General features: G+C 37.6%; 1 protein-coding gene across 1 annotated transcript; it reads right to left on the reverse strand.

Moving 5' to 3' along the window:
• Positions 1-1,636: 1,636 nt before the first annotated feature.
• On the reverse strand, positions 1,637-22,819 carry LOC114288092 (importin subunit alpha-4). The gene is given in 11 exon segments (XM_082887015.1): positions 1,637-2,161; positions 2,163-2,417; positions 2,936-3,063; positions 3,824-3,952; positions 9,904-9,982; positions 10,216-10,379; positions 18,574-18,759; positions 19,246-19,377; positions 19,479-19,570; positions 19,662-19,758; positions 22,261-22,819. Coding segments are annotated over 11 exon segments (1,494 nt in total). The 5' UTR covers positions 22,369-22,819; the 3' UTR covers positions 1,637-2,037.
• Positions 22,820-24,299: the final 1,480 nt, after the last annotated feature.

A 24,299-nucleotide genomic window follows, 5' to 3' on the forward strand; every position in this document is an offset into this window, starting at 1 on the left:
CCACTAGGTCTCTTCTATCTTTATCCAAAGGTTTATACTAAAATTTGATAAAAATCTCCCAAATAAAAATAGAACTATTCAAATGGTTATAAATTCTACATATTGTAGGAAGCATTACCATGTAAGTAGTTGCTAGAATATTAAATAATTTATAATCTCAAGTTCAAAGGCATTCGAATTTTATTTTATTTTTTCGATAGTCAAAGGCCTTCGATAATGAAGGCATAAATCAACATTCATTGTAAAAGGCCAATAAAAAGAAATTTTTTTTATCCATCAACTTAACTTAACACTTAAAAATAAAAATAAATTCTATGCACGAAAGAGGACAATATATTAAATTTTAACTGCAATAATAAAAGAAAATAATAAATTTTACATTAAAAAGTGTAATCTATATAAAATAATTTAAACTGTTATTTAAGTGTAATAAAGGGCCTCTCTATGCACAAAATTCATGCACAAAAATATACCTAGAAAAATAATATGTGGTTAAGATTTAACTCTTATGTAATGGAGTCCACATTTTGAATGAATCTTGACCGTATATTAAATTTTTTTAGTATTTTTAAGTATACAAATTTTGTGTATGTAGTATTGCTCTAAATATAATTCAAAATTACTAGAGATAACTTATTATCTACAAACTAAATTATCAACTACTCACAAGGAGGAGTTGATAATTGGATTTGTAGTTCATTCAAAAACGCAATATATCATGAATTTTTATCTTGAAACTTACTTCGAAACTGAAGTGTATGATGTAAATTTAAATTTACTTGAATATGGATCATACAACACAATGAATATATACTCCCTTGATTTACTAGTTTATTAGTGTTATCGACAAGGACTCAATTTAATTTACTATAAAATAAATAAATAAACATTGCCTCATAAAGTTTTGATTGGTGGAGAGGTGTAAAGGCACACATTTTATGTTGGGGATGGAAGAACAACATAGGACTAAGTAATTGATCATTGGCTTGGAGTATGATCACGTGGTGTTCCGGAAGTATTCAATAATTTTCCTATATATATATATATATATGTTAAATGTGATAAAATATAGAAGTACATTTAGGTGGCTTTGAAACGGTTTTGCACAAATTGATTCAAGTCCATCCCTTGTAGCGGTGTCTCGGATTCATCCAATCTAACTTGGTTCAGTTTTGGTGTGCTGCCGGAAGTAGTGGCAGCGAAAGTCATCATTTTGGGGCAGTCTCTCACTCTAAGTATTTCCAAGGATGGCCATTCAAAAGGAAAGTCGTCTCCTCCTGTGCAGAAACCACTTAGGTTTGGAAGGCATTCAAGATTGATTTCTTTGAGACTTTTGAAAACCATCTTGTAATCCACCCTCTCTTCTTCTTCACGCCCATCGTTTTGCTTCGCAGCAACAATTTCCTCCATTTCTTCACAGCAACTTACCCAAAGCATTTCAAATTGATAAAGAGCTTGAGCTATGGAAGGTTGGAAGACATAATGGTACGTGCAAACCATTACATTATTTTCTTTAAACAAAACCTAGTCTATTTGCAAATTTGTTTATACTTTCTTAATTAATCACAACATCATCATAGAAGCAATGCACCAAATGATTAAAAAAAATCACATGTGAAAATTAGCTCATTTCACATAAAAACAAATCATGGTTATATTTTCCTTCACATCAATATATAGAAAATATGAAAACCACAAGTTAAAAAAGCCTTACACTCCACAAAAAGTTCCATAAAACAAATTCAACCCATCTGCCAGACCAAAAATCCTGGCTGACCGTTGTAAACAAGAAAAACAAAAACAAAGTTTAAAAACTCCTTCGAACAAAAGGAGGCCTACAAAACCTGTAGAACCAAGAAATTAGACACAAAAAAATACCCAGAAAAACAGTGTGGTCCAGATTCATTTAAAATATTGAATCCACAATACAACAGTTGAATGTAGACCACATTGTTTTTCAGGATATTTTTCTGTGTCCGAGTTCTTGGTCCCTAGCATTACTCACAAAGTCCGAAAAAAGACTCAAAATTTCCCCTTCTAACCAAATTTGAATCCACCAGAAGGAAGATTGGGCTGGGCATTTCCGAAATTGAAACCCCGTTGATTTCCATTGATTCCGTCTTGAAGAATTTGTTCTTCCTTATCCTCCTCGGTGCAGTATCTCTAAGATCTTCACAGCCTTCTCATGGATCTCATTGTTGTCATGGGTTTGGAGATTTTCAATCTTATCCAATCCATCACTTTCATCAATTGTTTGTGCATATAAATTAATTCCATTGTTCATTCCCCCTTCTTTGTCAGCCTCACCCACCTTCAAAATGTTCTCAAGCCCCTTGAGGCACACAGTCACAATCCTTGGGTCTGGACAGATTAGAAGATCACAAAGTGGCTTAATGCAACCTTGACTCGCCAAGAATCTACAATTGACACCGATTGTATATGAGTACAGGCCTCAGCCCAATGCATTATTTTGCCAAATTTAGGTGGACCCTTATCACGTGGATATGATTAAGTGAAAGGACCAACTGAATCTTGTTTATTCAATGAGGAAATTACTTGTAAGTTCAGTGATCAATTATCATCAGAAATCCAACATATAAAGTAATTCAACCTGTTGCTTTGACATTTAATGACAAGAGACCTACTACTATGATGCTATTCTTCATGATTTACCAGAGTTACGGCTCTGGATAGAACAGGATGGGAAGATTACCACTGTAGTAGGTATCAAGTAAATAAAATTTTTGGGCACTGCGGACTTGAAAGATTGTTACTTCGATTGTAGTTTGAAATAAATGAGAAATGGAAAATGGAAAAAGGATAGAGGAAAAGGTGAGTGAAGAAAAGCTAAAAACTAGGTCTGAACATAGATGCAAATAAGCAGCCAATTTAACCATACTGGCTATATAAGCAGAAATTGAGATGAGAAACAAACCGAATCTGATCATGAGATCCTCCAGAGGTAGCATTTGTGATAGCCCACGCAGCCTCCTTCTTGATCTCAAATTCTGCATGTTGAAGAAGGTGTACCAGAGGAAGGATAATATTTGCTTCAATAACAGCCTGTTCCCACGCCCAAAAAAAAAAAAAAAAAAATGCAACAGATTAATTAGGATAATCCATGCAAACAGAACAATAACTTTTTTCACCACTAGCTAATATGCAGAAGTGTATGCGATTGGCACATTATGCCTTTTCCTACAGTTTTTTCCAATTCCCAAAATGCCACCCATTTACTCCTTTTGGCAACTTTGTAACAGATTGCTTCCACCATTATAGCAAAAGACAGCACAAACATTGCTACAGCTGTTGGCTTTTGTATCCGATTCACCTCATGACATTTTATAAGGGAACTATGTAATTACTTAGTAGCAACAAATAACATATTAAAATCTTTTCAGGCAAAACAGAACAAGAGTGGTTTCATACAGAAACAGCTATGATGAGTGTATGTTCCTCTCTTCTTACCCAAATTTCTATCTCAAAATCTCCCAAAACAAATCACAATATAACTAGGAAAAGATTAGCAATAAAAACAAGTTTAACCAACTGACCAGATGGACTAGAAAATCAGATCCTTTCTTACAGAACCATTAGTATAAAAATGATTTCAGATTGAGCAAGAGCTATATTGAAAGGATTAAAAAATGCACCATTGCTCACCAATAAATTGAGGGTGTTGATACAACACAAAAGAATCATGGTTGACTAACATAACACATGCAATGAAAGAGAGAGATTGATACAAAGCTGGTAATATATTCATAGTTGGCAACATAAAAGATTCTTGTGAATGAATGGATATGCAAGGGAATCCATATACCTGAATTTGACTTCTATTCCCAGCAGTGATATTTGAAATTGTCCAGCAAGCTTCTTTCTTGATGCTATTTTCGTGATTTTGTGTGAGAAGTTGGTAGAGACAAGGGAGGACATGGTTCTCAATCACAGACTGAAACAAATAAAATGAGTTATTTCTCACTGTGCGAGGAAAAGTATATCAAGGATGTGTGTGTGTGTGTGTGTGAGAGAGAGAGAGAGAGAGAGAGTTTCAATTTCCTCAGCGCTACCATTCCACCAAAATGCAGTTTTACTTGCTAAATACATACACAAATTTCATGACAGCATTCAGCATTTCAAAATTTCAGTTTCCTAATTAATTCTTGTTAGAATAGGTATTCCATAAAGCTCTGTGATGACTTCTTTTCAGATACATCTATATAATATATGTATATAAACACATAGCTAATGTACCTTATCATTCAAGAGTAAAGAGTCAGAGACTTATAGGATACTCTTAAAAGAATAATTAAACATAATTTCTTCCCATGTACAGTACAATGTATGCAAGGGCTACTGCCCCACAAGAATTAAAAACTTGTCCATCATCCTCTGCATTCATCATCATTTCTGAAAGACTGTATAACTGCACCATCCAACCTACCAATCCCTGCTAACTGTAAAGAAATTCTCAATCCTACTCCTCCTAGATTTATTTTGCACCGCATAGGTAAATTAGTGAAATGTTACGTAAAACACGTGAAATTCAAGTATTATTTTTGCCAAATTCGCTGACTGACATACGGAATTCCTATTTGACCAGTCCCTAACCTCCATGAGTAAAGACTCAAGGTAGTAATTAACGCCTTAGCACTCACCGTGTGCGGAATGTGCAGAAAGAATTGAGCTTGTGACCTTAGAGTAGAAGAAAAAATAATCTCTTCATTTGGTTGCCGCTTACACCTTAACAAATATAGTACTTTTTTATTTACTCTTTAAAAATCTCTCATTCAGATTGTTTTTCAATATTGCTTATTAGTCAATTTCATAAATAAAATAAATAAATACAAAGTACTTGAAAGTATGTATAACATATTATGTGTGTGTGTGTGTGTGTGCGTGCACATTTATATATACGCTCAGAGATACTATTGCACTTCCACGCCACAAATCAGTTACTTAAGGGAAAATATCTAACTGCACCACTGATTGCCTCCTTCAACAGGCAAGGATGTCTCAAAAATGATCATCGTATGCCTTTATTATTGTGTTTATTGATGATATCTTGATATACTCCTGTAATAGAGAGAAACACATGGATCATTTATGTACAACATTACAAACTTCGCAAAAAAAGCAGTTGTTTGCCAAATTTAGTAAATGTGAGTTCTGGTTGGATAGTGTGATAGAGTCTAGCTCATAGAGGACGAGTACGCACGCTAGCATGCAAAAAACCCAAACACGCCTTTAAACGAGTTCTAGCAGAAAGGATCAATCTTGCCATAGAGGAAAGAATGAATCTCTTCAGACTAGAACGAAAAAGCCAGATTTGGAAGGTAAAACCCTGATTGTTTTCTTGGGGCATGTGATAACTAGGGATGGAATTTGCATTGATCCTAAAAAGGTGCAAGCCGTAACAAAGTGGAAAGACCAAACTTTAATGTTATGTTTGGTTGGGAGATTTGGGAAGAAATTTGGAAAAGGAAAAGGAAAAGGTGAGTGAAACTATGTGAAATGTAAGTATATTTTATTCACATTTCACCTACCTTTTCCCTTTCCTTTTCCAAATCCATTCCCAAATCCCCCAACCAAATACAGCGTAAAGAGAGAAATTTTGGAAACCTAGGTAGTACTAAGATGTATTACGATCTTAGGGAGCATTATTGGAGTGGAATGAAAAGAGAGATGGCTGAACTTGTTGCTCATTGTTTGGTGTGTCCACAAGTAAAAACTGAGCATCAACGTCTTGCAAGTTTGTTGCAACCTCTTCCTATTCTTGAGTGGAAATGGGAGAATGTCACAATGGATTTTGTGGTTGGACTTCCTCACTTGGTCCCAACAAGGCTATGATTCTATTTGGGTGATTGTGGATAGATTTACCAAATCAACCTATTTCTTACCTATTACAGTTAAGTATTCTATCGACAAGTATGCTACATTGTATGTTGATGAGATCATTCTCTTGCATGGGACTCCAATATCTATTGTTTCAAAAAAGGATCCTAGATTTGCTTCTAGATTTTGACCCAGTTTACAGCAAGCTATGGGGACTACCTTGAAATTTAGAGTTGGTTTGGGAATAAGCTAACTTTTTGGCTTTTTGGCTAAAATATGAGGTGAAAAAAATAGTATGTTTGAAATGCTTTTTTGTATAGTTCTTTGGCTTTTTAGTGGCTTTTTGGCCACTATTTGATGTTTCTAAACTTACCTTTAGTTCAACTTTTCATCCCCAGACAAACAGATAGCCTGAAAGGACTATCCAGACCTTGGAGGATATGTTGTGGTCTTGTGTGTTGCACTTCAAAGATAGCTGGGATAAGTATTTGCCACTAATAAAACTTGCCTATAATAACAACTATCAAACAAGTATTGGTAAAGCTCCATACGAGGCTTTGTATGGCCGAAAGTGTAGAACTCCAGTACATTGGAGTGATGTGGGGGAAAGAAATTATTGAGACCTAAAATGGTTCGGACAACTATTGATAAAGTGGAAGTAACACAAGATCGCTTGAAAATCGTACAAAGTATCCAGAAAAGTCATGCAGATAATCGAAGGAGAAATCTAGAGTTTGCTATTGGTGATAGGGTATTCTTACGGGTGTCAATATGGAAAGGGGTGATGTGGTTTGTTAAAAGGGGCAAGTTGAGTCCGCGATATATTGGCCCTTGTGACATTATTGAGCAAATTGGGACTACAACTTACCGGTTAGCATTGCCATATGAGTTGTCTTGGTTACATGATGTATTCCATGTCTCAATGTTATGAAAGTACATTCCAAATCCATAAAATATATTTACTACTCAGCCTATTGAATTGAAGGAGGACTTGTCATATGTTGATGAGCCAGTGCAGATTTTAGATCGTCAGCATCAAGTACTACATAACAAGACCATATCGTTGGTGAAAGTTTTATGTAGGAGATACACACCCGAGGAGGCAACTTGGAGAGCAAGGAGAGTATGCGGACTCGATACCCTCATTTGTTTAAACATGGTAAGTTACAGGACGAAATTTTAATTAGAAGGGGAGAATTGTAATATTCACAACCTAAATTTAGAGGTTTATAATTTAATTAAAAACATCAATTAAGGTTATAAAATATTAAGGATGGTTATTATAGTTGTTATGATAAACTACGATTGGTTTAAGTGTAATAATGTAAATAAAAAACCAGGGATTAAGAGATTTCCAAAATATACATTTAAAAGCCAAAATTGTGCTAGAATGATCTCCAACACAATTTTTTAAAAATAAAATTAAAATGATCTTTAACCAAGGGTCAAAATTTCATTTTAGTGTATTGTTTTGGTTAGCTTGGAAACATATCAAAAAAACATAAGAATGGAAATGAAAAAAGAATTTAGAAACGTATGAAAAACATTTGGAAACAAAAACTAAAACCTATATCAATATTAATACATTCTCAATAATAAAATAATTGAACATATTGAGGTCTTGAATATTAGAAGCTCCTCTCTTTTAGTAATGTAATTCTGACCATCTCTCTCTTTATCTGTCTGTGAGGAAGTGATCAAATAGGAGGCCTAGCTATGTTACATGGACTCGGGTATGGTGTTTGGTGGAGGTATGAGCCTAAGTGTCAGATTCTTCTAGTTTCGATGTCTAAAGACACTGGCCACAGCTACACATCATATTTTCCTAATATTATTCTTTTACCATTTAGGGTAAGTTGGTATTTTTCATTTTTTATTTTTTTGATTGGCACTGGGGTGTCCGAATCAAAGCCTAACTAATCCCCAAGGATGTAGCAGTTTCCTGCAAGTCCACCACGGTTAATTCAAGGGTTAATTCAAGGGTAAGTTGGTATTTACAAAGTAACATAGATGATAGAGCCGTTGATGCAAAATATGAGAGTTTTATGCATTGTTGTAGAGTAAAATCAATGACAAGACAAACTTATTGCTTGCATAATCAACTAGACATGTTGGACATATAACTCATACCCTAACCCACGTGTCAATTGCATATATAATAGTCCATATAACAGAGGGGGCTAGTTTGGTTAATGTGTTTTCAATACCACAAGGACCGATGGAATCATTTCCATGGAGAAAAATGGAACATCTAGAATTTGTCGTCTAAAATTTTCATTCTTGATAGTATTGATGTCCCTGTTTTGTATCACAATGGCATTCTCTCTAAAGCCTGGTTACAAGAAGAATTTAAAGCTTCCAAATTTTTTCCCCCGATGGGTTTTATGGTTGTTGATTATAGATGTAGCTTGTGTCTATTTTTTACTCTATTTGGGGAATTGGGCTACAACGAGAATCATTTAAACTCTGCAATTTCTTTATGCTAAAGGGTGTTTGTGACCATAACCATAAAATATTTGGTCTGGCTTTGATTTTTTCCTCCTAGGTTGCTAAAATTCTGTTCCGTCTTTCTGTAGCTCTTTCGTAGTTTATTCCTTCTTTTTAGTGCCTCTCTCTTGCTCCTCGAACATGATTTTGAAGACAAAAAAGGGAAGAGAAGAAACACAGCGAGAAGTTACGCTTCTATTCATTACAAAAAAGAGAACGCAAAAAAGCTTGTCTGAAAATGTTATGGGAATCTGATCAAACTAAGAAGTTTTTTTTAGCATAATTTTTTCATATTTAAATGATATTCTATTTTGATACAATAGCCTGTTTGGTATAACTTATAAGTTAGCTTTTATGATTATTGCTTTTTAGATTATTATCTTAAAAGAGTTAAAATAAGTTTAAAATCTGTTTTGGGTGGCTTTTAATAATCTGTGAAACATGTTTGGTTAAATAAGCTGTCACATAAATTTTTTTTGTTGTGCAAATATCTAGAATGCCCACAAAATGTTTTGTCTCTATGTATTTAAGGATTTCACATAAGCTCAAAAAAGCTACAAATTGTAGTGTATGAAAATTTCACATTTTTTGGCTACATAAGCTAAAAAAAGTCAAATAACCTCTAATTTACAATTGCAACCAAACACTAACAGTCAACTTGTTTAAAGCAAGTAAGTTGAATAAATTGAATTTTAAGCGATACCAAACAGGGCCAATATAATATATTTCCGTACACCATTGACATCAGGAGTCAGTTCCAGCTGACCATGAGGTTAAACCAATGAACCTCATCTCGGTCTCTTTTCTGGTTTATTAGATAAACCAAGACTTGGAAACTCATTGACTGTTAATGATGGTATTCTATTTTGATACAATACACTATCTTTCCATACATCATTGACATCGGGATTCAGTTCCAGCAGGCCATGAGGCTAAACCAATGAACCTCATCTCTCCCTTTTCTGATTCATTAGACAGTCCAAGTTTCATAACAGTGATAAGTAAATCAGACTTGGAGATTCGTATGGAAATGTATTGACTGTATACAGGTCACTAGGTTCTGCCTTTCTAGTAAAAAGGAGCAAAATAGAGAACTTATATATATATATATATATATATATATATTTCTGGAAAGAATGATTAACTAGTGGCCACAGAAGTTCCAAAAGCCCTTGCATATGCAGGAGCTCTCATATTGAAAAGGTTCAAGCATTAAGTTTTACAGAAATCAAACAAAGGTCTCTGTTTATAGGTAGAAATAAATGAAGGGTCATGCACATAATAAAGTAATAAACCAAAATACGAAACCCACATTTTCTTTTTCATCCAGATGAAATCAGAATCCTGAGATAGGAAGTATTTTGCCTTCCACTAATTTCACTACAAGAATGCCAAAGGCCCAAAAGAAATTTACTATACTAATAAACTAGTTATTGTATTGATAATTGCAAGAGAATATCATCTTTTTGTATTGGTATTAGCCAATACAATGTAAATGAACAAATAAAAAAAAATGATGATACTGCATCAAGCTGCAATAATGGTAAGAATTAATTGCATGGATGTAGAAATCATTAATACCTGAATTTGGGTGTCATCACCTGTAACAATGTTTCCCACTGTTCTAAGAGCAGGTCTAAGAACCGTAGGCGATGGATGACTAGTGGAAAACAAATTTTAGTTAGTACCACTAAAACAAATCTGGCAACTATTACATGAAAATAAATAAAATAAAATAAGAGTACAAAAATTCAGCCTAGAAAAAATGCAAAATGTTCCAGTAATTTGCAGAAAGGATAATTTTTCTACACAACTAATTCTAGAAAACTATAAGAGGAATACAAGTTAAATCAATGTCATAATTTAAAATTTTAGTGAAAATAGGACACATACAGCAGAAGCTCCACAAGTCGTGGACAGACACCTGATTCAATCACAGCTTGAATTTTGTCATTTGGGCCATCAGAAAGATAAGAGAGTGCCCAGCAAGCATCAGTTAAAACTTCTTCATCATTCAAGTGGATAAGTTGCCGAAGAACTGGCAATGCAGGTTTCACCTGAAAAAGCCAAAAAGAAGATAACAACATAACTAGACTTGCCCACCTTAATACAGTCAGGAAAGGAGGCCAATTATCATCAAGGTTACAAATGAGCCGAGCTGAGCTTTTAGGTGTTTAGCGTCGGGCTGCTAGGTTCATGACTATATCATGAGCTAAAGAGCCAAGATCTGCTCGTAGATTAATTCTAGTGACGTGTTGCATTTTTTTTTCTTTTTTTTTATAAGAAATCTGATTTTATTGAGAAAGTATCAAGATGATGCAAAAGAATACAAAATATCCCAACATGGGAAATCACCAAAAACAGCTAGAAAACACCTAACCAATAACATCATCCAAAAAGTCTAAAAAAGCAAACAAATCCGGATTCCCCCTCCTCTCCAACCAACTATACAAAGTAACCAATAACCAGTTTTCAAGCCACGACACAATCCGAGATAACTCTTGAAAAGCGCGCCGATTTCTCTCCAGTCAAACCAACCACATCAAACAAAATAGCACCAACAACTAGACCCAGCGCCGATGACCTCCTATTCAAACCCCTCTCCAACTGCACAATAACTCCAAAACCCCCCTCGGCTGCACCCAAGCAACTCCAAACATAGAAAAAATACAGCCCACAACCTCGAAATCACGGAACAATAAAGAAACAAATGATTCACAAACTCCGTATCAACACAACACATACAACATCGATTAACTGACACATGTCCATGGCGAACCAAATTATCAATAGTAAGATTCCGTCCCAATGCAGTCCATAAAAAGAAAACCACCTTAGAAGGAGCACTTGATACCCATATACTCTTCCAAGGAAAAACCTCCACCTCTGAAGCATGGACTCTCCAAAATCAGTGTCGTGGCGGTGTCCGACCCAGGGACACGGCGGGGACACGCGTGTCCATATGAGGACACGGCATGGGACATGGCGCGGACACACGTGTCCATATGGGGACATGGCAGGGCTTTTTTCTTTTCTTTTTTTTCTTTTTTTGGGTGCTTTTGTGAAGAATATTGTTGGATGTTGAATGTTTTCCCCTTCTCGTCTTAGTTTTTGTTATCGTTTATTATTACTTTTTTGTGAATAGATGATCTATTAATTTGTTTAAATGTAGTGATTATATTTATTGAATTAATGTTACTATGTTAGTGTTTGTTAATTTTGATTTAGGATGAATGTAATATGTTTCTACATAATGAAGCTTGGGTAACCAGCTTGGGGTATGATAGAATATCACCCCCTATTTATAAATGAAGATTAGGGTTTACAAGAAAGGCAATTACAAGATGATCCCTGAGGGCATAAAATGATTACAGACCCTAGTGTAACTTTCGGCTAATATAATATGCTAACACTTTCGGCTAATATAATATGCTAACACTCCCCCTCAAGCTGGTGCGAAGATATCTCTCATGCCCAGCTTGCCTAATATGTCATGAAATGGTTTATTCCCAATCCCCTTGGTGAGAATGTCAGCAAGTTGTTCACCAGACTGGACAAAAGGAGTACAAATGGTACCACTAGTGAGTTTCTCCTTAATGAAGTGGCGATCAATCTCAACATGTTTTGTCCTGTCATGTTGAACTGGATTGTGAGCGATGTTGATGGCGGCCTTATTATCACAGTATAACCTCATGGAGTCCGTCTGATCAATACCTAGATCACGCAACAATAATTTGATCCATAAAAGTTCACACATACCTTGTGCCATAGCTCTAAACTCAGCTTCTGCACTTGACCTGGCAACCACATTCTGTTTCTTACTCCTCCAAGTAACTAGGTTGCCGCCAACAAATGCCCAATACCCTGAAGTTGATCTCCTATCAGTTACTGACCCAGCCCAGTCAACATCTGTATAGGCTTCTACACGAAGATCATCATACTTTGAAAAATACAGACCCTTACCAGGAGCAGACTTCAAATACCTCAAGATTCTCATGACAGCCTCAAAGTGAATCTGATGAGGAGCATGCATAAACTGACTAACTACACTGACAGCAACAGCAATATCAGGACGGGAGTGAGATAGGTAAATGATCTTACCCACTAATCGTTGATAGCTCCCCCTATCCACAACTTCTCCTCCTTCATCATCCCCCAATTTCTGATTGGGTTCCAGTGGGGTAGCACATGCCTTGCAGCCAAGCATCCCAGTTTCCTTCAACAGGTCAAGCACATATTTTCTCTGTAAGATAAATATCCCATCCTTAAAGCGAGCAACTTCAATTCCCAGAAAATACTTCAAGCTTCCCAAGTCTTTGATTTCAAACTCTTTAGCTAAATATTTCTTCAATAGAGGTATTTCCCCACTATCATTGCCTATAAGAACTATGTCATCTACATAAACAATAAGTGCTGTAGTCTTACCGCGTGAGGAATGTTTCACAAACAATGTGTGATCTGCCTGACTTTGTTTGAAGCCATATTTAAACATAGCCTGAGTGAATCTCTCAAACCAAGCCCTTGGAGACTGTTTGAGACCATATAATGACTTCCGAAGTTTGCATACTTTGCCTTCTGTTTGATGATCCTCAAAACCCGGAGGAATGTCCATATATACTTCTTCTTCGAGGTCACCATGGAGAAAAGCATTCTTGACATCAAACTGATAAAGCGGCCAATCTAGATTAGCTGCTAGAGAGAGAAGTACTCTGACTGAATTCATTTTAGCCACGGGTGCGAAGGTCTCCTGATAATCAATGCCATATGTCTGAGTAAACTCTTTTGCCACAAGTCTTGCCTTGTAATGCTCAATAGACCCATCTGCTTTGTGTTTCACAGTATATACCCATTTACATCCCACAGGTCGTTTGCCCGTAGGTAACTCAGTCAATTCCCAAGTGCCATTCTTCCTAAGTGCTTTCATGTCCTCAATCATGGCTAGTTTCCACTCAGAGGTAGCAAGAGCATCCTGAAAATGGTTAGGAATGCTAACAGAGGAAATATTGGACACAAACGCTCTATATGAGGATGACAAATGAGAGTATGATACAAACTGTGAGATAGGATGTTGAGTACAAGATCTCACACCCTTCCTCTTGGCAATAGGAACATCAAGATCAATGGACTCAAGAGATTCAAAGTTACCTAGACTCTCATCAGAAGCAGGAGATGGCAGTGGAGTAGCAGAAATGGTCCCGTGTATCCAGTTAACTTGTTTTCTATCTATGTCCCGGACATAAACATGCCCGTCCTTATTCTTGGTGACAGTGGGTTCTATAGTCCCAATAGAAGAGGGGGGTGCAAGAACAACTGGTTCCACCATAGGAAGCACAGTAGTAGAGGGTGGTGCAAGAACAACTGGTTCCACCATAGGAGGCACAGGACTCACTTCACACCAAGGCTCCCCCGGAAATGAGGACGGTGACACCGGAGAGGACAAGAAATAGGACTGGGACTCAAAGAAAGTTACATCCATGGACACAAACCACTTACGAGAAGAAGGGTGGTAACATTTATACCTCTTTTGAGTAGGAGAGTAACCAAGGAAAACACACTTGAGGGAGCGAGGGTCCAACTTACCACGAGAGGGAGAGTGATTATGGACAAAACAGACACAACCAAATATTTTGGGAGGAATAGAAAACAAGGACGGAGAACCGAGGAGGACGTGAAGCGGAGCCTGTTTGTCCAAGACCTGGGTAGGGAGACGATTAATAAGATGGGCAGCGGTGAGAACAGCGTCGCCCCAATAGGGCCGAGGCACATTCATAAAAAAACACATGCACCGAGCCATGTCAAGAAGATGCCGATTCTTACGTTCGGCCACCCCATTTTGTTGAGGGGTATTGGTGCAAGAGGTCTGATGGATAATGCCATGAGTAGAGAAATATTGTCCTAACCCAGAATCTATGTATTCCCCGCCATTATCAGAACGAAATATTTTGATAGTGGCCCCAAACTGAGTACAAATCATCTTATGAAAAGTGCGAAACACAGAGAAAACCTCACTCTTATCTTTCATGAGATACACCCAAGTAGCACGAGAAAAATCATCAATAAATGTAACAAACCAGCGATGACCTTTCACAGACAGAACACGAGAGGGACCCCAAACATCAGAATGTATTAATGAAAAAGGAACGAAGCTTTTATTCAAACTGGGAGCAAAAGAAGCTCTATGTTGTTTTCCAAGTTGACAAGACTCACAAAGAAAGTCAGACACATGATGATTTGCGAAACTAGAAGGAAATAAATGTTTAAGTAAATGAAATGAGGGATGCCCAAGACGCCGATGCCACAGCCATAAATCAGCGGGGGTAGTAGAAGACGTGGTGGAAAAATAAGCAAGTTTGTCCAGTTGATCTAGGAAGTAGAGACCATTTTCTGCACTACCACTGCCAATCGTCCTCCCCGTGACAAGGTCCTGAAAAAGACAATGATCAGGAAAAAACGTCACACTACAATTCAAGTCCTGAGTAAGACGACTTAAGGATAACAGATTAACAGAAAACTTGGGAACATGGAGAACAGAAGATAGGTGTATGGTAGGAGTGACTTGGACTAAACCTTTTCCAGAAATGGAAGAAACAGTACTATCGGCAATCCTAAATTTGTCCTGACCTGAAGAGGGCTTATAGACAGAGAAAAGATCAGAGGAGCCAGACATATGATCTGAGGCACCAGAATCAATAATCCAAGGCAAAGATGTATGACACAGGAAAGCACAAGGAGAAGATGCTAAGTTACCTGAGCGGGCAAAGGACGAGGAAGCGGTACTAAGAGCAGTAGAAGATCGGCGGTCCAACAATTGGCGCAAAGCATCCTCCAGCTCAGAATCAAAAGCTTGGGTAACAGAAGTAGAATTAGAATCAAGGGTATCAACGGCACTAGACTGATGAGCCCGGGAATAGGAACCACGTCCTCTAGATTGGCCTGATCGACCTCCTCGAGAACCAGACCGATCACCTCGACCCCCGGATGGAGTCCCATGAAGCTTCCAACACGTCTCACGAGTATGCCGCGGCTTCTTGCAATAATCACAGAATACAGACTCCTTAACAACAGACGGAGGAGGCAGGCTGAGGCCATCTCGAGGAGTAGACAGTAATGCGGAACGGTCAGTAGAGACAGGGGACATCATAGCAGACCGGCGACTCTCCTCATTTTGTACATAGGCAAATGCCTCCTGAAGTGAAGGAAGAGTGTCCATACTCAGAACTCGACCCCTAACTGGATCATACTCCACATTTAGGCCGGCCAAAAATTTAAAGACCCGTTCCCGTGCGATGAACTTCTTGTACCCGACAGAATCAGTAGGGCAAACGGGCTTATAGTCTTCCAGGTGGTCAAGGCGTTTCCAGCCGTTGGTGAGGAAAGTGAAGTACTGAAGAACAGTCTGCTCCCCCTGAAGTGAGCTCTCAATAGAGCGGCGCAACTCAAATGCCTGTGAAAAATTTCCTTTGCGGGAATAGGTAACAGCCACAGCCTCCCAAACGTCCTGGGCAGTCTCCATAAACAAGTAGCCCTCACCAAGTTCTGGAACCATCGAATGGATAAGCCAACTCATAATCAAAGAGTTGGTAATCTCCCATTGGTCATAACCTGAGTCAGTGGTACTAGGTGCCTGTATCCTGCCATCAACATACCCCATCTTCCCTCTGCTTTTCAAAAACATAGTCAAACTTTGAGACCATGCTAGGTAGTTCTGACCATTAAATAGAGAGGTAGTGATTTTCAGACTAGGGTTGGGGTTCTCAGTCATGGTAGTAGGTAGAATGGGACTCTCACTCTTTGGTGTTTGAGAAGAAGGGGACACACTGGTGGAATCTGTCATGGATACAATACTACTGAACCCACAACAAAACTAGTGGCAATCACAAACCCGGAAAGTGGTAGTGAGATAACAGGCACAATGACCACTATAAAGACATAACAAAATTAAGAAACCATTTTTTTTTTATATATATATATATTGATTTATTTATGTATACATGTATTTATATATAAATATATATATATCAGGATATATATATATATATATATATTTATATATACCAAGGATGTGAGATCATACCATAGTGAGACAGATGCTGAGGACGACGAGTGACGAAGACGACAGAGGACGACGAGGGCAATGAAGACGAGCGACGAACGGCTGGAGGAGATCGACGAGCTGAGGAGCTAAGACGAAGACGAAGACGAAGCAGATGATCCAATCGGCTGATGAAGACGAAGCGGAGTGACGACGGTGACTGAAGATCGACCCAGCAGATGATCCAACTAGGTACGTTTTGAACCCTAACCCTAGAGGTGTAGCTCTGATACCATGAAGCTTGGGTAACCAGCTTGGGGTATGATAGAATATCACCCCCTATTTATAAATGAAGATTAGGGTTTACAAGAAAGGCAATTACAAGATGATCCATGAGGGCATAAAATGATTACAGACCCTAGTGTAACTTTCGACTAATATAATATGCTAACACTTTCGGCTAATATAATTTGCTAACACATAACACATAAAAATATATAAAAAATAAATAAAATAAAATTCACCGTGTCCCCTGCCGTGTCCGTGTCCCCATTTTTTGGAAATTGTCGTGTCCCGTGTCTGTGTCTATGTCCATGCTTCATAGACCTCCACTAACTACCCCTCCAAACTCCGATAAAATAACGAAACAAAAAACTAGCCTTTGGCAGCCGCCACATCCCAAACTACCACATCTTCCCACTACCAATAATCCCTAATCCATACAAGAAGCTGAGCAACTTCTCCAATCGACCCACCTCCCAATCCTGAACCTGCCGGTGCAACTGGACATCCCACGCCACCACACCGTCCACCTCCAAACAATCCGCAACCGTAACCTCCCGAACCATAGCAATACTAAAAATCAAAGAGAACCACACTTCCAACGAAACCTCCCCACACCACCTATCCCTCCAAAACAACACCTTCTCCCCTGATCCCACCCGATACTTGACCCTATCTCAAAACTCCCCCTCTCCAACCAAATCCCCTTCCACAAACCCCAACCATAAGACCCAACAACATCCCCCGACCTCCAATCCCCCCTTCCCACCCTATACTTGGCAGCAGCACCCTACGCCACAACCAATCCCTCTCCCAAGCAAATAGCTAAAACACTTCCCTAATAACGCCCTATTAAACGACACCAACCTTCGCACCCCCAAATCACCCACCTCCTTTGGACAACAAATCCATCCCTAATCAATCAAATGATATCTAAACTCCTCCCCTCCACCCCCCCTCCCCCCACACACAAGAAATCCCGCTTAAGCTTCTCCAAGCGAGTCGCCACTGAAACAGGAATGACATGCAACGACATAAAGTAGGTCAGAATATTGCTCAACACACTTTTGATAAATGTCAATCTTCCCCCCTTCGACAAATATTGCTTCTTCCATCCCGCCAACCGGCGGACCGGCGCTGCACCCATTCCACAACCCCTTCGCACATCCCCTTTGCCTTGTAAGTAGCACCCAATGGTAACCCCAAATAAGACACCGGCAGTGCAACCATACAGCCCAAAACTATTGCTAACATCGGCAACCTACCAACCTCCCCCACTGGAATCAACTCCGACTTACTCAAATTAATCCGCAAGCCCGACACCACCTCAAAGCAAGCAAGATGCACCTTAAGTGACGTGTTACATTTTAATTACTGCAAGTTTTTTTTTTTTTTTTTTTTTTTAAATAATGGACCAAAATTGCAGAAACTTTGGAAGAGTTGGTTAAGTGCATGATATGCGGGGCTCTTGTATTTGTATCATATTCTACGTAAATCTTTCAAATGCCAAGGATAAACATGCATAGATTTTGAAAAGATGACTGGACAACTGACAACATGCAGGGTCCTCTTTTTATCTTTTGCATCATACATACCATATTTACCTTCAACAGTCACACTTCAAGTTACCATTTAGGCACATAGTTTTTAAAGAACTACAAAACAGTCAAACAATGCCTATGCTCTCAAACATTAAAAAACTGAGCATGGGTCAGCTCGAGTTTGGTTCATTTATGAAACAAGCTTCAAGTTCAACATTGAGCTCGGTTCATTTAATGAATAAACGAGTTTGAATGAGCTCAATCAAAAATTCTTATCCCGAGCATTTTATGAACAATTCAAATCATCTGGCGCCCTAATTATCATTAAAAATCTATAACAATCCTTCTGCAAGATTATTGTTAAATATAAAACAATACTTTGAGATGTCTCACAACCTGCTCAAATGGTGTTGGAGGCTTGCCCCAACAGAAGTTGGACAGAGTCCATGTAGCATTTCTCAGCATAGAAAGTTTTGAGTGTTCATTCAACTGAGCTAGCAAAGGCATAAGTGCACCATTACCAAGAACAAGATCCCTACAACTTGGAGAGTCACCAGCAACATTACCCAAAGCCCATACTGCCTGTTTATACATCATAAAAATTAAGAAATGCAAATTCATTAGTAGTCACAACCAAAAATAATTATCGTGTCAACAAACAGTTAGGTGCATTACTCAGAATTTAGAACAACAAAGAGTATGAAAATTCTAGAAGCGAGGGATAACATTAAAATTTGGTAAGACATTGGGAAAATATAAGAAAAACAAAACAATGAAGCATAATGGAATAATACCGTTGCAAGAATTAAGAGAAGTGAGGTAAGAAAAGGGGCTGAGCACACATTGCTATATTAAGAGAAGTTGGCAATAAATATAAAAGTTTTCAAACATTTAAAAATAAAGAATCCAGAAGTTTTAATTAGGAAATCACTTCAGAAGCATGGTTAACAAAGTCAAGTCAAACACTTTGTACGAATTTTAACAAGACTTCCAAAAAGTTTAGAAAAGTTTGTCACACGTGAACCTAGAATAACAAGAGCTTCAAAGAAAAATGGGGCAAGAGTTTACCTGCTCACAGACATCATCTCTGGCAGAGCTCAAAAGTAGCACGAACTTGGGGACAGCACCATGTTCAATGACAACTCGAGTATGCTCTGATGTCCCACCTGCAACATTGGTCAAAGCCCATGCTGCCTCAAACTGCAAACAAAGGCAAAATCAAGCTTGTGCTAGATTGATTACATCAATCAGAAATAGAGCCAGTTCAGTGAAAAAAAAATAAAGGTACAAATAGTCCCTACTTGCAGTTGAGGCAGATCTTGCCTTCCAAGAAAGTCCACAAACCGAGGGACTACACCTGCTTTGATCACTTCGTCTATTGGAGGGCTGCGTTCTACACGCATCACAAACCAAAAGTCAACACTAAAAAAAGGTTCATTGAAGTATTCCTAAAAATATTACCAATACCACAACTCCACCCATACCAATTGATAATAGCTTTCTGAACTGAGTAGTTGCTTCTATTTGCACTGCAGGATCTTCAGACCATACTCCTTGCACCATCAAAGGAATACTTTCCAACTGTTACACATCAGAAAGAACAAAAACCAAAATCAAAATAGAATTGTTAAACCAAAAAGCACCAAGTGGAAAAGTATTTGAATAAATCTGAATTGCCTTTCAGAGTAAAACATTGAAATTGGTTGTTCACACTCACACCTAATAAGTTGACCCAAATCTATTCATGTTACACTTTAGTTATATATTCCATTGCTAACCTAAAAAATAAGGGTAAAAATGAAATCGGATCAAAAAGGCTAAATCAAACTCTATTGGGAACTGCATTTATGACATATGGGTGGCATAACTAAATCAAGAACATTCCAAAAAGCACTTCAGGCTCCCAATTAACTTCAGGTTTGTCATGGGCGATTTTTATTTACAATGGTTACAACTTTAACCTATTGACTGCACTGCAGTCACCAGGCTTCTTTTGTAAAGAAAATCTTCATTACAGAAGCCACTGCTGGTTTTGTTTTCAAAATTTTTACATCAAGAAGAAAGATGAAAAATAAATAAAAATCATCAAGGATTCAAGGGGAAAGGTAAAATACTCGGTACATTATTCAATGCTTCATGTATCTTCTACTGATTACAATGGTTACAACTTTAGCCTATTGACTGCAGTCACCAGGCTTCTTTCGTAAAGAAAATCCTCACTACAGAAGCCACTGCTGGTCTTGTTTTCAAAAAATTTACGTCAAGCAGAAAGATGAAAAAAATAAAAATCATCAAGGATTCAAGCGGATAGGCAAAATACTCGGTACATTATTCAATGCCCCATGTATCTTCTACTGACGTATTCTTGGTACAACTTCTTGACACAAGCACAAGCACAATCATGGACATGGCAGAGATACGATAAAAAACTAAAATAAAATAAAATAAAATAAAAATTATATAGGATAAGACATTGATACGATAACTAATTGTAAGAAGAAGTGAAAAAGTATGTATGATAAGGCATCCTATCAATGGAATCCACAAATGAAGCAACACTTGGAAAACAAATAGAGACAAACTTTGAAATGCCCTTCAAGGAGTTTGGCAGTTCCCCTCTGTAATTAGCCTTTAAAAACCCTTCTTTCAGCTAAAAATATTCTCCTCCATGTCCATTAGTTACTAACAAGGGCACTAACCACCTCTGCTTGAATTGCACACTTAGAACTCCCTTAATTCATCTGTTATACATGTCATATTGGAAAATACTCATATTGCAAGTTTGTAAACTTGCACACTAAGAACTCCCTTAATTCATCTGTTACACATATCATATTGGAAAATACTCATACATTAACCCCTTACATTCTAAAATTGGACTTTAGCCCCTCCGTGTCTCAATCATGTCTGGTTTTCCTGACAAGCATGTCACTACCATCTTCGTCGAAAAAAATTTTAAATAGGGATATGTTCCCAAGCATGTCTAATGTGTCAAAATCCTTGCATGAATATGGGCTGTGCACGAGAGGCTATGAATCGATTGGACCTGCCAATCGAATGAATCGTAACACTGATACATGAGGCAAAATCACACGTCTGTGCTTCATAGATTAGAGTATAGTAAAATTTTGATAACAACAAAACTCCCTTCAACGAAGTCTAATTTAGCTTTTAACCAAGTTCAAATGAAGTGTACCAATCTTGGATTTAAAATAATAATAATAATAATAATGATGAATACTTCATAATCGTGTATTTTCCTTAATTTTTAAGGCATCCAAATGGAATAAAATTAAAAGGAATGAATGAAGAACACAAACTTTGACGTTCAAAGTTCTAAGATGCACAGTTTTCTACCACTGACACTCAAACGGACTGTAGCACTCATAAATCATCACGCATCATCACATAAAAATTTATAAAACTACAAAATAAACCAGAAGCAAGATGTACCAGTAGATTCAGCAGCTACCAAAGTAATAACCCATATGGTTGGTTACCAATAAAACAGAACAATGGAACAGAAAACTAGAAAGTTTTATTATTATTATTATTATCAAATTTGGTTTCTGAAGACAAGGCAATCAACTCAACTAAACCCAGGTTGAGGGCTTAACCTTAACCCAAAATTTCCAGCATCAAACTTGATTTCCAACATCAAACTTGATCTTTTTACCTATAATTCAAACAGCAACCAATCCAACCCAATAAAGGTCCATGCATAGACAGCAATTGAAGATCAGCACAGAGATCAAATTCTAGTATTTCAGTGAGGGCAAAATGACCACAATCTTTTAATAGCTATAGGGAATTACGAAGCATCTGCAAGTCAATGAGACTGGAAATGAAACCTTTAACTGAGTTTCTTTAAAAATTAATTTCCTAACAATTTGGCATCTAAAAAAGTAAAAGTCAACTAAACTAGTTTCCCAAATGGAATGTAATAAAAATACAAGGCTCCACTCATTGATCTGTATCCCTATCCTACAATTTGTCAGCAAACAAATTTAGAAGGGCTAGAAGAGTAAGATCATCTGAATTGGGCTCAATTGAGTAGAATTTTCAAATTTCTCAATTACCTACTACAGAAAAACTCAAAAACCCAACAGCACAAATCTTTCCCATTTCCCACATTTTCTCAGCAACCAAACACAATTCAACAGAAAAGGGAAGGACACCCATCAATCCCATCTGAGAGTTGCTGAGACTGAAGAAGAAGACCTTCTCTTCGCTTCTTCAAGAGATTGTCCTCGCGCTTGTTCTTCCTGATGTCCACCAGATTGTCCTCTCTCCGACGCCGAGTGTTATGATTTAGGAAGTTTTTATAAAGTTTTGGATTCAGTTAGCTCAGTTGGCGCTGAAATTCAGGAATTCAGTTTGAGAGGGAGAATTAGTTTGAGAGATTGTTTGATTGTTGGGGGTTAGTTAGTGGGTTAGGAGGTTTGTTAGTTAGTTAGTATTGGATGTATATAGCTACGGTTGAGAGGGGAAAAATGGGGGATTTTTTTACTGTAATCAAGTTGTATGAGAAAATGAATGGACTCCAAACTTAGTTTTCCATTTTCTCTCTTCTTTTTCTTCAATTACTGCTTTCTTCTTTCATAGTCATATCAATTGGTATCAGAGCAAGGCTATTCTTGGCCTGCAAGAGAGATTCCATAGAAATGGAAAATGGAACTAGGGCACAAGAATAAAAAAAAAAATTGGTGAAGCAATATGTACTCTTAAAGACAGCAGTGATAGGCAAGCACAGGATATCAGAGAGATCAGAAATTCATTGAAAGATGTGAATGAAATCAAAGAATTGATTTTTGCCATGAATGTCAAGTATGATCAAATGGCAAATGGAGTTTTTGGAAATTATCCAGAAACCATGGAAGCTCAGGTTCGTTCGGATTCATCTCAATTCTCTACTTTTTTCAATACCAGATATGCAAGAATTGATTTTCCAAGATTTTTTGGGGAAGATTCCACTGGATGGTTATATAAATGTGAGAGATTCTTCGATTATAACTCGGTTGAAAGTGCAAATAAGATGAAATTAGCCACTCTGCATTTAGAGGATAAGGCCCTTCAATGGTACCAATGGTTTGAGAAATGTCATCGCCAGATTAATTGGGATCTGTTCAAACAAGGAATTATTTCTAGATTTGGGCCCAATTCTTATGAAGATGCAATGGGTGATCTGACCAAATTAAGGCAAACAACCACTGTGACGGAATATCAGGAAAAATTTGAGATTCTGGCAAATAAAACCAATGATTTACCATAAGCTTTTTTCATTAGTTGTTTCATCAGTGGGTTAAGAGAAGACATTAAGGCAGGGGTGTTAATGTTCAGGCCTACTACTATAGTTCAGGCCATTGGATTGGCTAAAATGTAGGAGAATAGCATTGAAGCCATAGCAAGAAGAGCCAGACAAGGGAATAGAGTGGGAGAATCTACTTTTTCCCATCAGGCCAAACAAAATCCATTTATGAATCTTCTGAAGAAAGAACTACCAAAGGACTTGGAAGAAAAAAAAGCCAAAGGATTATGTTTCAAATGCAATGAGAAGTATACAAGGGGCCATATCTGCAAAAAGAAGCAATTATATGCTCTGGAGGTTGAACAAGAAGATCAGGAACAGGTGGAAGACGAGGGTGAAGATGTGGATGAAGATCAGAGTCCAGAAGAGGAATTACAAATTTCTATTAATGCCCTGTCTGGCTCTATTTCCTATAGAACTATGAGGGTAAAAGGCAATGTCAAGAAAAAGCTAGTCATGATGTTAATAGACTCGGGAAGTACTCATAATTTCCTAAGTCCAAAAGTAATCAAGAGAGTTGGGATAATGGCCTCAGAGACAGACCCATTACCAGTTTCAGTTGCTGATGGAACCAAACTAATGAGGACAACAATATGTAGAGGATTTTGGTGGGAAATGCAGGATTTTGCAACTCAAGGGCTGTGACATGGTTTTGGGGATTCAGTGGTTAGCAACATTGGGTCCAGTGAAATGGGATTTCAAGAATCTTAGCATGGAGTTTCAGTTGAATGACAGAAGACATGTGCTAAGGGGAGGAAAGAAAAGGAGAATTGACAGTCATTAGGGCTAATAAGATGAAAAAGATAATTCAGAA

The sequence above is a fragment of the Camellia sinensis genome, chromosome 9 (assembly GCF_055761805.1).
Source record: "Camellia sinensis isolate YWXY chromosome 9, ASM5576180v1, whole genome shotgun sequence".
NCBI lineage: Eukaryota > Viridiplantae > Streptophyta > Magnoliopsida > Ericales > Theaceae > Camellia > Camellia sinensis.